At 35.8% G+C, this 15,132-nt stretch overlaps 2 protein-coding genes across 2 annotated transcripts in view; one reads left to right on the forward strand and one right to left on the reverse strand.

The window, feature by feature from the left end:
- The window catches only part of Fancd2, a 41,546-nt gene extending 34,681 nt beyond the window's left edge, over positions 1-6,865 (reverse strand). The window contains exons 1-9 of the mRNA XM_071591784.1: positions 6,478-6,865; positions 6,236-6,384; positions 6,016-6,152; positions 5,660-5,798; positions 4,643-4,719; positions 4,264-4,456; positions 3,393-3,617; positions 1,465-1,668; positions 368-465 (exon numbers count right to left, since the gene is read on the reverse strand). Coding sequence (XP_071447885.1) covers positions 368-465; positions 1,465-1,668; positions 3,393-3,617; positions 4,264-4,456; positions 4,643-4,719; positions 5,660-5,798; positions 6,016-6,152; positions 6,236-6,384; positions 6,478-6,787 — 1,532 coding nt within the window. The 5' untranslated portion in view covers positions 6,788-6,865. The remainder of the gene's footprint in view (positions 1-367; positions 466-1,464; positions 1,669-3,392; positions 3,618-4,263; positions 4,457-4,642; positions 4,720-5,659; positions 5,799-6,015; positions 6,153-6,235; positions 6,385-6,477) is intronic.
- A 150-nt stretch (positions 6,866-7,015) lies between these two features.
- LOC139693847 (ribonuclease H2 subunit A) lies at positions 7,016-15,132 on the forward strand. Its single transcript, XM_071592153.1, has 6 exons — positions 7,016-7,285; positions 7,385-7,583; positions 7,689-7,815; positions 7,891-8,077; positions 11,042-11,165; positions 14,717-15,132. Exons 1-6 carry the CDS (start codon positions 7,114-7,116, stop codon positions 14,841-14,843), a joined length of 936 nt encoding a protein of 311 aa, XP_071448254.1. The 5' UTR covers positions 7,016-7,113; the 3' UTR covers positions 14,844-15,132.

Below are 15,132 nucleotides of genomic sequence, written 5' to 3' on the forward strand. Positions count from 1 at the left end.
AGAAATTATGCAATTACAAGTGAGAAGGGGATCGAGATGGTGCGGGGGCTAACGTACTGGCTTCCCACCCTGAGGGCGCGGGTTCAAATCCCGGCGGTGTTGAATATTTTTCAGAGGTATCTCGATCCCTACTTGAGGTGCTTTGTGGAGGGCACTTTGAGTGAGTACGCCATCCGTCGGATGGGACGTTAAGCCGCGGACCCCTTGGCGCCTTTCGTAAAGAGTAGGCTAATGCCGACGCTGGGTTTCTCTCCACCCTTCATCCTTTCCTGTCCTTCCCCTATGGCGCAAATGACCTTAGCTGTCGGTCGCCTCCCCTCAAAACTACTACTACTACAAGTGAGAAATACACAAAAAATGCACTAACCTCAGCCAAGCTGCTCCATATAGTAATAGAACTGTTTCACGACATGACAAAAGGATTGATGAAATCAAGACCACTGTTCTAAAATATTCTCGTAAAACCTGGGGGACAAACATAAACCAAGTAGGTAAAAATTTATTAAAAATATGAAAATTCTTTATTATTGGATTAAAATTATGTTACTTCACAGTTTTTGTTTTCAATGATTAATTGAACATTTTATTAATCAAAATCATACCCTCAAAAACATTTCCCCCAAAATAATAAAGACCTGAATGAAAAGGGAATATATTGAGCAAAGACTACCTAGAAAAGTAAAATTGTATCAGTCAATCAAGAATGGTATTTCAACTATCTACAGGAGTTAAAATTTGCAAACCCTATTGGTAGCCACAGTGATTTTATAGATACCATTTTATTTAATTTGTTAAGTTCATTTTTCTATCACTTTGGGTCCAATATATTAATTATTACAGAGAAATGTTATTAACATTTTTGGTGCCACATCAACTTTAATGATAATTATGAACTAAATTATCTCCACCCGCCATTTTTTTCAATAAGTTTCAACTATTCTTCGGAAACATAAAAATAGCAGGCAACAGTGATTCCAAACTCTACCTAATCAAAATAAATTTCTGAGAATGAATATTTTAATTCAACCTTATTTTATAGAAACTGCTGGAGATGCTGCGGCAATAAATTTCCTGGAGTCATCCATTTATGTGTGCTACAATGCAACAATTTCAAAGTGTAAATATTATTCACTGCCTTGACCAGGATTTGAAACCAGATCTTTGGATTTTTACATTTTGAAATCGTTGCATTGTAATTCACAATAGCAGATGGCTCTGTCAAAGTGACTGTTGCAGTGCTTAAATGAACTCTTGCAATTTCTTTGAATATGCCAAAAATAAACACCTTTTAAGTTTAAAAGTTGGCTTTGACCTCGTGGACTGCGGTGCAATGTGCACAACTACGAATACTTGTGATAATAAGCAGGATTTATCTCAATCTCGGAAGCCATGCAGTCTACCCCATCTTAAAGACTTGCAGTCCATCAAGCTTGGAACAACTTGATATGTGTACCATGAACTTACAGCTGAATGAGACACAAACGTTCTTTCAAGAAGCTCTTCTGTGAAAAGCCCTTTCCTCAATTTGTTTTTGAGAAGGTTTTCTGTTTTTTTACGGCGAGTTTTATCTTTAGGCCTGTCATGAGCTCCATTCCCAGAATCCAATAATACAACCATGATGAGCAAGTCCAGTGGCTTGTGAGCATCAGCGGAATCCACAGCATCCAACTAGAACAAGAATAAAAAACAAAAAGTTACATACTTTACTCATTGGATTATTTAGGAAGCCTGATGACCATTCATACTTACCATCAGAAGGACTGTGATTCATACATTAATACTATGTTTGTTCCAAATCACCTTTAATTGATCGTCTACTATTAGAGTAGATGAAACCTTGCAGTTCACAAGAAAGTTTAAATAAAACAAAAGAGAAACCCAAATCAACGTATCTATCCGGAAAAATCCTTAAGAGGAGTATACACTCAAAATAATCAGGTGGTTGAAAATTATATACCACTTATGCTCTTAAAATAGTACTCTAAGCTTCTGCCATACTCATGCCAACAATCATATATGTAGCTTGAGATGATTGTGGGGATCCCCCATGATTTTGCATGACTAAAAAAGTAAATAGGTAACAATCTGATTATGGGATGTATGACAACTATTCATCAATTAAAAATATATTATTACATTTTTCCAGAGAATGATGAATTCATTCACCTAGCAAGAAAAGGAATGGTTGAGCTAATGATCATCACTTAATATTCTAATATTGATGCATAACTGCAATCAGTCTTCGGTAATTCCTTAATTTAGTTAATTCCTTATCACAAGCACAAGTCCTTGAATTCATTGTGTACAAATGTAATGTATGCAAGTATGGTAATTAAAGCTCTTGGTGCTCTGAGCAAACAAGTAGTTTTCTCTGAATACAGCTAAAAATTAAGAAGAAAAATGTAGGGACTATTTATTGGCTCATAATTCGAATAACATAACTCCCGTTCACAAGATGACCCCATCAAATGGTGCTATCAAATCCTGACATAAAAATTAGGTGACTAAGTATACTTGACTACCTGTCATGTCAAAATTGCTACTATCTGTGTACGTGAGCAGTACCAATCTAATTTTTTTTCAGAAAAAGAATCATGACTTTTGTGTGTAATTTCAAAAACATTCTTCATACACTAACAAGCAAAATGTTACTTATTTGGCTGGGGCCAATTATTATATTTCATAAGAACAAATTAATCTTTAACTATTGAAAATACATGTATTGTTTTGGTTTAATTTGTTCTTCCCAATTGAAATTGAGATATCTAACTGGTAGTTTACTCAGAAATCATACAAAAATAATTTTGAATGTTTGAATTCTGAACAAGTCACATTTTCATTTTGAAATTAAAATACTTGAATATCACTGTGGCCCATATTTTTGCAAATAAATACAACATACAAATTGGACAAAAATGCAAATAACGCAATTGTGATATATAAACAAATAGCAGGTTCTCCAACATGTGGCAGCATAATTGAAATTAATATCAATGGAAAACTGAATAGGACCAATAACTGTACATCACACCAGCTTACATAATTTCTCCCAAAAACATCACCTCATTGAAAACATAATAAAACTAAAGGCACATTTTGATAGATTCTGGAAATCCTAATTCCACAAATAATACAGAAAAATGAAAATATCTTAGCATTTGGCATTCCACACCTAGAATACACATGCTTACATAATTTCTTCCAAAAAATCACATCACTGAAAACATATTATATACTAAAGGCGCATTTTGATAGATTCTGGCAACTCTAATTCCACAAACAAAGCATCTGGGGTAAATTTTACAGATGTTCTAGGTAAAAATTAGTCGCAATTAAATTTAAATATTTCGTCGCTAAAGTCGCTAAAATATAAAGTCGCTAAAAATACTAACAGAAGTGAGCCATGCTTCAACCAATCGCTGACCACGCTGTCCCACTTTCAGCCTCGTGGCAATAGCCTCCAGAGTGAGGATCACATAGCTGCTCTGAGCAGACTTTGAACCTGTCATACCTCTGCTGGTACTTGCACTTTGGCTTAATTTCTGGGAAAGAGCAGCACTTCTAGGTGGGGCTGATGATGGGGTGAGATCTAAAACAACCCTCAGGCGAGCTGAAACCTACGGAAAGAATGCATTCATTAATCTCAAATAACAGAAATATCCCACAATCAGCCAATCTCAATCATTACCACAATAAACTAAACTAAAAATTATTTAACTTTACAGCAATATCTGAGGCCACTTTTACCTTTACTAGACATAACTGAATTTATTGCTGCATTCATTTCAAATTAATAAAGAGTCATTTTTTAACGCCACAGTTATTTTTTTATAAAACATGACATTTTTTTGCTTCAATGCAGATGCCTTTTCAGCATTTTTCTCAGCTTAAAAACAATATTTAAAGTGGAATTTTATCATAAAAACAACTTTATCAAAACAAAAATGGAATACCACTGCAGAGGATATATGATTTCTTTTAATTTTATAAAAATGCAAGAAGAACCCAACAAAATATAATCTACAGTATATATGCTAAAATTTCCATTGCATGCTTCTTCTCCTGCATCCAAGACAATGTTGAGCAATGCTCTGAATGCGGACTTGGATGGTGACATTGTGTACAAGTAATATGTATACATAAATAAGTATAATCTCACTTTCTCACTGAGATCACATCTGATGCATGTGGCCAATGGCATCAGACATGATGGGTAATTTTACAGTTGAAATAGTATAAAAACAGATACAAACTAAAATTTACCAGTTCAAGGTCAGCCAGTTCAGACTCGGATAAAACATAGGCTACAATTGACGGCAGAAATTCATCTGGAGCCTTGCGTAGAGCATCCAGCATTTCTTCACACACTTTAGCTTTCAAAATACTTCCAATATTCAATTGTGATAGAACATCCAAAATGACTGGGGTTAGAGAAAAGTTTTCATGGAGTAATTTGCTGAGAAATATTGAAAATAATGGTATTATTAGTGTCACACGTCAATCAATGGCACATATGATATCAATAATTAACTGAAATACAGAACAAATAGAGGTGTACTACAGAAAATAAATACATTATTTGATTCACTAAATGTCATTACAATGCTAGCACCTGAACAACCATAAGAAAAGGTGGAAATACCTTAGGCTTTCAGCCACTTCTTGATGTTGATCATCAGATATAATTTGTGGCATGAAATATATGACTTCTTGCTGAACCTGAAAATACAGGGAAAACATGATGGACCAGTCATATAAGAATAAACTATTCTTACGTTTTTTACACATGTGGTAAGTCCTCGCTCAATAAATTTATTTTAAAATTCCCATGATTTTCTTCCCAGCCACTGAGAATCGATAATATAGCCTTGGAACTACAAAATATAAAATACAGAAACGAGGCTTGTGAAAAGGTAATTAACCTAATATTGGATTAATACACAGGAAGATAAATATCAATGGAATCTAAGAAGAATGTTATCATGCATATATCAAAAAGGAAGTAGGTAGCTAAATTTAAAATGAAACAGTTTCTGGCGTCACTTGGTGGAAATTCTTCATATTGAAATTAAATTTAAAATACTTCGCCTTTCCACATAAACCACTTTTATTACTACCTAGGTTTCGTTATGGTATAACATCATCATTGACCTGATATTACTACCTAGGTTTCGTTATGGTATAACATCATCATTGACCTGATGATGTTATACCATAACGAAACCTAGGTAGTAATACAAGTGGTTTATGTGGAAAGGCAAAGTATTTTAAATTTAATTTCAATCTAAATTTAAAACTTTCAAAAAATCAGTCTGACCCATTCATAGAGGATAATGGCAAGAGTTATCTAGCAAAGAATGAATAAGATTGAGGATGTGTACTTATGCGGTAATCATGGATGTAGAAGAAGTTGAGGAACAAGAGTAGCTATTCTTGATCTTGGACTTATTTTAGAGGTGAGGATATCGACAATAAAAATGGAATGAACTACAGACACAGGATGTTTAGACACACTCAATATAGAGGGCAGGGAGTGGTGAAAGAAGAGAAATTAACATGAAGGAGTACAGCAAAGACTTATACTGTTTATATATATTACATTGCTCTTTTCAAGACATTGCAAGGCGAACAAAATTTAAACAAAAATGCACACACTCACTGGTTCTGGGGCAGCTTGAAGGAGTTCAATTAGTTGAGTGGCCAGGGTTTCTCCTTCCACGACAAAATCAAGCAACCTCAGTTGGTTTAAGATAAGCCGAACCCATCCAGCTTCATCGAGGTCATTGTCCATATCATCCCTGATGTACATAAAAATTGCTCAAGGATGTTTTTATTTCTTTGACATAAACAAATAAAATGTATATCATATCATTGTCAAGGAACTACCACTAATGATTTAAAAATAGTAAAAACTAGGAATAAAGTGGAGAATGACTGGAATACCAAAGGAGGAAAAGATTTGATTGCTGTTGAAAAATCTGAAAATTGGTAATCCACCGTTACTTCAATACTTACACTGATGAAAGAGCGTATTCGGCAGCTTTTTCTATAATTAACTTGGAAACCTTTGCTTGCAAGTTGGTAGTCAGAAGTAAAAGTCGTACTAAACTGTCCTGTTGCATTGATCTTGCCAATTCACAGTTTTCAGATGTCTGAGGGCATAAAAATATCAGATTCAATAATGATAAGTATATTTTAAACGATCAATTTACTGGAATAACAAGTATCCACTTACCCTTGTTTGACTCAAGGCTTTCTTTAAGTCCTTAGAGTTCGACACATATTTTTCAAACCCACAGAAAAATTCGTCAATGTTCTTAGGGTACGATACGTTCTTTTTTAGCTCAACTTCCAAGTCTTTCACAAACATGGCTTGATCTTTGTCTTTAAGTAACATGGTAATTAAAGAATACATTATTTAGATACGAAATTGTCACTTGCCGTAACATCTAAAAGTTAATTTCACGCCCAACTTACCCAATACGTACGTATCGTTTGATTCATGTATCAATAAGCCACACTTAATAATTACTTCTTCAAAATATGTCTTCGGTTTCTGCGATTTTCGTTTGGTTTTCTTTTGGGATAGTATGCGAGATTCTAAAGATACCTGTTCTTCCTTGGAGAAACTTTCTTGATACGCCTTATCCTTATCTTTAGTAGATGCCAAGGATTGACTCTCACTTCCTTTTTTTGATGGGGATGCTTTAGGGGCGTGAGCTTGAGAACTCAGAGATGTGCCCTGCAGGTTTCGTTGGCGAATCCCCGAGAATTTTCGTTTGTACATTGTGCTTGCGGGTAGAATCTATTCGGTGAAATTCTGTTACATGAAAAAAATATCTTCGACAGATATAGCTCCTTCACATTATGGCGCCAATACCATCAAAACAACTTGATCATGCGTATTGGAACGTTCGTGTGTACGCTCTGCGCAGAATAATTTTCTGCGATCCGAGCGGTCTGGGCCAATGTGATAGTTTCGCATTTATTTTGTTTCCAGATCTCTTCGCGGGTTTCGCGAGTGATCGTTGTAGCTCGATAGGAGGATACGGAGGCTAATTGCCTTCGTTTCTTGGATTTTATCGCAAGATTTTTAAGAATTTTTGTGATGCAATGATGGATTCCCCGTCACAACATGAAACGAAATCTCCAGGTGATTTGGTTGCCATATTCCGAGATCATAGCAATTCTGAAAATCAAATCCTGAAATCTCCAATCCCAGATGTTTGTAAGGAGGATCCTTGCATATTGGGCGTCGACGAAGCAGGACGTGGTCCTGTATTAGGTAATGTTTTGGAGCTATGAAAAGCTAGTTTTCAAGTTGCTTCTTTATGAAAGTTAATTTTATTACACTTATCATTTGGCTGACTTGATTCCTTCTCAGGCCCGATGGTATATGGCATTTGCTATTGTCCGTCGAAAAAATCGGAAGATTTGGCAAAGTTAGGTTTCGCGGATTCTAAAACTTTATCCGAAAAGCAGAGAGACGGTCTCTTCACAACTATATGTGCAACTAATGATTACGTGGGATGGTCAGTTGAAGTTATTTCTCCGAATGTCATCTCCAATTCGATGTTGCGCAGGTATTAATGTCTGTTTCTATCAACAGTCGAAAACCCACTTTTAATATTCGCCATTCCATTCCTGGTTTATGTATTATGGTTTTATTTCGTTCCTTTTATTTTAAGGAGTAAGTATTCATTGAATCAAGTATCTCAAGATTCGGCTGTAAATTTAATAAAATTGGCTGCCAGCTCTGGAGTCAACATTACAGAAGTTTACGTTGATACAGTTGGACCTGCAGAAAAGTATGAGGTGAGTCAAGTTCATTGCTTGTTTGGATTGTATTTCAGTTTTGCCGTGAAAACTTAATTAGTTGTTCATTTACAGGAGAAGTTGTCAGCCATATTTCCAGAATATAAAGTAACTGTTCGTTCGAAAGCAGATTCCCTTTTTCCAATCGTCAGCGCAGCCAGTATATGTGCCAAAGTTGTAAGAGATTTTGCTCTCCAGTCTTGGATTTTTAAGGAAGGTCTTGAAGTGAAACACGAGGATTGGGGAAGTGGGTACCCAAATGGTAAGCAAGGGTCATTTCTCTTATATAAAGTTTATGTAGGTGTGTTGAATGTCATTGAGTACACTTGGTATATCTGTTTATGACTGTACTAGTGCTGTTGTAAAAAGAAAGTATCTATGTATTTGAGAGACTATTATAAAACACAAAATGGACCTATATTCATCTACATTTTTATGTAAGGCCAGTTCTTCAATTAGGTGTAGTGAAAAACATAATATCCCTAAGAAGACTTAAGTTCCCTATTAAGTGCTAGTGTAATAGCTGTGTGATTTGTTTACATTATAATGGGAAATGATGGTCCAGTATGTAGAGTACTTGATTACTGACTGGCCGGCTTGGGTTTAAAATGCATTGGTGTGTAAGGACACACTCAGCTTCATCTAAGATGTGTGATTTTTCGGTTACCAGACCTTTTTGGGAAATTGCATTAACTACACTAGAAAAAAAAACTAGTCCTGATGACCTGATGCGTGGAATTTTTCTAAAAACGAGTCTTCTATTATCTGTAACCTTATCAATCAAACCAGCCTTCACATGATTTGATAGATAGGGATACAGGCTGGTGGTTGAAAAGAGAAAAATATTGACTGGTGGTGATGCCAAAAACTGCACAATGTGTAAATATTTATGCAGAAGTTGTGGGTTAGTTTCATTTGGTTTACTATTTATGTATGGTTAGCTTACAATATTGCATGCTCATTACTTTAGATACATATCAATCTTCACGTAAAGGTAGAGTTTGGATCAATGCATTAATAAAAGATTTTATGTTAGTCAACCACATTTGAATTTAGGAAGTTGATTTCTCTGTACACACAGCTGTTAATGTTCAGTAAAGATCATTGCAAAAAAATGCCTGCTCAGAAATTAGTCACCTGGTATTGCCAAATATTGTGCAAGATTGTTTTCCTCAATACTGATGCATTAGCATTTATGTAAAAGGTGGGGGCAGATAGTGTCAACTCTACAATTGAAATTGTCTCATTGCTGCCCTTTGTGAAATATCCCAAAATTAATCAGCCAAATTTTAATCTATAATTGATGTACTTAACTGGGATAACCAGAATGTAATATTGTGCTTATTTGGAGACCATGAACTGGAGTTAAAGCCTCCCAAGATGGGAACCTTAAGGCTCCTAATTTTGGAAGCTGCTAGGAATCATTTTTCACCAATTATCAAGTAGTTAAGAACCATGGTGTTCGGTTGGCCCCAGATGGGAATGAGTAGGGAATGGTAAGATATAAAGCCACTGGGTTTCTTGAATTGTTACCATCATATATGGTATCTTGGGAGAAATTGGGAAAGTTGATAAAACTCTCTTTGCATGACTCACCCTATGCAGCAAAATCGCTTTGTATGCATTAGTATAAAGCATGCTGTGAAATTACAGAAGTTCAAATATCTAAATTTCCTCTTAATAATGCGTATTTTTTAGCCTTGCCTAACAAGATAAAGCCTGACCCCGCACACTGCAATAGACTTCTACAATTCTAATTCTGCATGTTTACTTCCTCCCTTCATTTCATCTCTATCCCATTTGTTCCTCTTCCTTGCTGCCCTATCATCCTCCCCTCTATTACAGTCTTCAGCATTTCATCACAAATCAAAATGCTCTGCATCTATCTTTGCTGCCACTTCTGGATTTCTCCCAACAATGATGCCTCCTCTGACACCATTTATAGTGCTTCTTTGTTTTTGTTTCCATCCTTCTTCACATTGTCATGTCAAAAGTTTCCAATCCATGCCTTCACCTTGTTTCAACAACCAACTTTCCGAGCTGTACAAAACTACTGCTGCTGCTGCTGCTACTCTGCAATGGCCAATATGAAAAGTATCCTTACCCCTGGTGTTGTACTTGTGAACATCCCTATTTCTGACCAGTGAAGGGGTTTTGGTGCAGGCATACAAAATCACATTATACATATAGATGCAGGGAGTGGTCATGATTTTGTGACATTTGAAGTACTCTCTGCAGGATTTTCTTGCATTTAGTTTAAATATAACCCTTAATGCCCCTTTTTGAAGGGTGAGTATTCTATTGATGTTTCCATGTGCTGAGCTCCCCCAGCAGACGATGCCATATCGAGCTATGGACTCAAATATACCATGGTATACTGGGATTAATATTTCTGTATTACAATAGTACTTAGCCTCATAACTTAGCATCCCTATCATCAATTCCCTCCTCTGTATGAAAGATCTTTGCATATTCCTACTATTGTGATCTAGTGTGTTCCACCTTCTCTTGATTTTGCCCTTCTCTTTTAGCCTTTTAATTTGCTTTTCTCTTTCTTGAAAACCTCGTAACATTCTAATCCTGAACTTCTGATACCCTTGCCAATGGAGGTAACCCCTTGGCTGACTGGTTCAACTAAAGCTTGATCATCCATAAACCAATGGCAAATATTTAACACAAGAGTTTGCAATAGGATATGGGGGAACTAGTCTTACACTCAAGTATAATTTTTCATAGGTTCCATCATGATTTTAAAATATTTTCTTGGCCATAGTTTTGTCTTGTGTGAAGCTGGGTGTGCTCTCTAGTCCTCTAATTATTGCAGTATAACATATTCATTTGTGTATTCTGGATTGCTTAATACTTTAATAGGATAGTTATGGTTACCAATTTTGTTCATATTTTAATAAACGAGGAATCGTTCATACTATGATGATGACAATTTTAATAATATCACACAGATGGCATTTATTGTGCAGACTGTGTCATTAAAACAAGTATTTTGGTGGTAGGACGGCAAATTGCAAAAGTTAATATTATGATACATTTCATATTTGTATAAAAAAGAAAATAGCTAAGAAATTTTGATTGCTCTGCATGTCTCACTTGACAGCTGATTTTAATTTTTTTTATAATTCATACTCTTAGTTCACAACTGTTCTGCAGGTTGACATTCATTTATTTCAGTCTGGATATCAAACCGTTTCCAATTTTTCACCCTTTGCAGATCCAGTGACGAAGAGCTTCCTTTCAAACCATGTGGATCCTCTGTTTGGGTTCCCTCAACTTGTTAGGTTTAGCTGGTCCACTGCTGACAAAATCCTACAAGAGGAGGCTGTGAAAGTTGAATGGTAAAAGCTTAAATAAACAAATATGTAAAGATTTGTCTGTAAAATTGTATGCGTTGAATTTTTAAGGGTGTGAATCATTTTCACTCTATGATGCATTAATATTTATGAGATGTTCATGTGTACATTATACTTCATGATTTATTAAACATGGGGAACACGATGGTGCGGTAGCTAACATACCCCACCAAGAGGGCCTGGGTTCGAATCCTGGATATGACAGATATTTTTCATTGGTATCCTGATCCCTACTTGAGGTTCTTTGTGGAGAGCACTTTGAGTGAATGTCTTTCAGATGGGACGATAAACTGCAGACCCCTTGGCACCTTTCGACAAGAGTAGACTAATGCTGACCCCGGGTTTCTCTCCACCCTTCCTTTCCCATTCATCCTTCAAGGCGCAAATGACCTTAGCTGTCCGTCACCTCCCCTAAAACTACTACTACTACTCGATAAACATGTTGCTTGAAAATTTGGCAAGTGCTCTCAACTTTTTGAAAATTATGTCTACTTAATTGAAATTAGAAAAGGTTTCTTGTGAAGTAATTAATAGCCAAAGTTATGTATGATCTTGTGCTTACACCACAATTGTTGTGGAAAAGGCTATTCGGGTCTTCCACAGTCAAAATTTTATTAAACGATCTTGAAAATATTTGAATTTGAAAAATTATAGTAGTATGAAGGGTATCATTAACTTAATATTAATGCTAAAAATAATTGGTATGGAAACTCAATTTTTATATGTTCTTTTAAAGAATTCTCTACATATCGACCATCCAGAGTTGTACATTTATCCCAGCCTTTCTTGAAATTTTGAATGCCACCATTGTAGAACTGGGCATATTGCATTGAAAACCATTGTTCCACCTCGTAAATGACATCATTTGTGTTGTCAAATCTCCAACCCTGCTATGGTTTTTTGACTTCTGGGAATAATCAAAAGTCGATTGGGGTGAGATTGGGAGAATAGGATGGAAGTGGGCACAGTTCAAAGTTACATCGCTTTGATTGCCAATTGCACCGTGATTGTTGAGATTGCAGGTCACACCATGATTGCTTCTAAAAAGGAGTGGGTATTCCTGGAACTCTGTGCTTGCTGACACCTTTGACAAGTGCGGTTGTTCATGAATAATTTTCCTTTCACTGCCATAACTAAGATCAGTCTCATTCATGATAATTTGGATGGTTGCTCTTCGGTCTATTGATATAGTCCTCCCTTATCTTCCCTGTATCAACATCGTCTGTGAGTGATGGTCTTCTATTTCTTGGATTGTTTTTGAAGAGCATTTGGGGAGTTTGAAATTTCATTTTTCACCTTGCTGAAACTATGTCATATGACAGGCTATCATTTCCATAAACAATCCATCATTTCATCGTGAATTTGACTGGGCACTGTAACCTTTCACATGAAGGAACTTTATCTTACTGTAAGCCTCTATTTTTTCTGCTGCAAGTTTTTTCAATCTCTGGCTTCCTAAAACAAGATCAATAAACAGTAATGGCTGTAATTACAACAGTTAGTACATAAGGATCAATTAATATGCAGAATAAATTTTGTACGGATGTTTGGTTATTTCTTAGTAATAATTGCTTCAAAACAATACCCATCCACATAATACCCCGAAAGCTGCCAGAAGGGCATGTGGGGGTGTTAGGTCACCAACCGTAAAAGAGATCAAAACCACATGTAACATCAACACATGCATGCAAACTTACACCCGCAGTGACATATACGTTCATGCAAAAACCCTTTCAACTCACATGCACGCAAATACTTGTGCTATGAACTAACTAACAAATGCACCTTAGAATTCAGCAAAAATTTATCCAGTAACGTGCAAGCCAGAATTTGAAAAGTAAAAAAGTGAAATACCACTGCCACATGGACATGCAACATACAATGGTCTCCTTCCCCAAGGAAACAGGTGAGGAATGTGACACAACGTTGCATGCAGCAGGAGGGTCCCCCCACAGAGAGAGACGAGGGATGGAAGGGAAAATTTAAAAACAAACAAAGCAGAGCAATCAACACTGTGACGAGTATCTTAATTACATGCTTTTTTACAGAATTTTCCTGACAGTATGATTGTACAAAAGGCTCTGCACTACCATCATATAATTAAGATATTTTCCATCTTATGGTTAGCCTCCTAAATAAGTTGCATAGGTCCACCATTATAATTATTGATATTCTACCAGTTAAGGTAGGTTTTCAATGGACAAGGCCTATACAAAGGTACAAACATATATTTATGTACCTCTCTAACCCAACAGAAGCTGATATGCGACCCTACAATGAACCCCATCTTAAATTCAACATACTTCCTTCATTCCATCCAACATACCTATCTCATTCCTCATTCGCCCAACATTCTCCCCTCTATCACAGTCTTCAACATCCCATTTCCAATCATTATGCTCCGCATCCATCTTTCCTGCCTGCTTAGCATTTCTTCCAATAATCCTCTCCCACCATGCCTTGCAGTTTTTTCACTTCTGTCCATTCCACCTTTATGATCCTTGGTCACACCCACATTTCAAAGCCTCCAATCTCTTTCTATCATCTTTTTTGCTTCAACTACCATATTTCTGCTTCATTAATAAACATGCTGCCTATCAATGTTTTACTTAACGAGTGGTTTCTTAAAAAAGCCCCTGCCAACTATCTCCATGTTGTGGAAGCCTCTTTGCCTAACACAGTCCTTAACATGTCCATACTGCTCTGACCGTTTTCATTTAGAACACTTCTGAGATGTTAAACTTCCAATTGCTCAAGTTTATAAATTCCCATTTTAGTATTTAACTTATTTGCACCGTATACATGTAATGTGAAATAACTCATTTTATTATAATATGAAATAAATTCTGTGCAGTAGTTCTCCTGCATTGCCCAACATAAGCCTCCAAAAACTGAGCTTTCCTTAAGTATAAGCAAATTGTGCACATATATTCAGAAAAAGTTTCTGCCAGGTCTTGTTCATCTAACCAGTCTTCAAGCAAAATTTCATGGAGATGTTAGACCTGACTTGGTGGTAGAACCTACAGGTATGTCATATAGGTCCTGTCTGACCCAGAAAGTTGTACAATTTATGTCCATTATTGAAATAGAAAGAAAGACTCGTACTTTTCCACAGATTTTATTATACGGCACGACGCGTTTCACCGACTTGCGGCATCATCAGGTACGTACCTGATGATGCCGCAAGTCGGTGAAACGCGTCGTGCCGTATAATAAAATCTGTGGAAAAGTACGAGTCTTTCTTTCTATTTCAATAATGGATATCAATTACTTCCACGAAGTGAAGCCTGAAACAATAGAATATGTACAATTTATGGCTTAGCAGGGGTATACGAAGTGTCATCCAGATTTAAACCATGAGATTTGTGGTTTGTAGCTAAACTCTCTTTCCTCTTGGGTATACATTGATAAAATTTAGACATTCATAATGATGAGGGTTTTGTTTTTTAGAAGATTTTCTTTATAAAATTAGGCACAAACTAGTTTTTTAATAAGAAATGTCCCAGTTTTTCTCTAATTATTTCTTTTTTTTTCAGGGATGAAGAAGAGGAAGAAACCAAGCAAGTATCTGTGTTGTCATTTTTTAAAAAAGATCACAAAAAAGAAAAGAATAAACATTCTTTCTTCAGAGAACGAAATATAACCACCACAGGATTGTTATGATATTTTAAAGACAAGTAATCACTTGATCATATGCATATTTGATAGCAATGAAATTTTTTAAAATGTAAACTTTGATTAGATCCACATAAATCTCATTGTGGCATGGTACGTTTCAAATAGGAGTGAAAATATTGATTGATTTTTCTTTGTACGATATGCCAACAAAATTCTGGCCAATATTTTAATCTGTGTTTCAGAAATACCATTTAATGAAACATTTAAATCCTACTAAGAATAAGTCAATAGTTTTGACACTTCTTTATCATATATAATAAATATTTTTTGTGAA

Source organism: Hetaerina americana, unplaced genomic scaffold, assembly GCF_022747635.1.
Source record: "Hetaerina americana unplaced genomic scaffold, ioHetAmer1.1.p SCAF_5, whole genome shotgun sequence".
Lineage (NCBI taxonomy): Eukaryota > Metazoa > Arthropoda > Insecta > Odonata > Calopterygidae > Hetaerina > Hetaerina americana.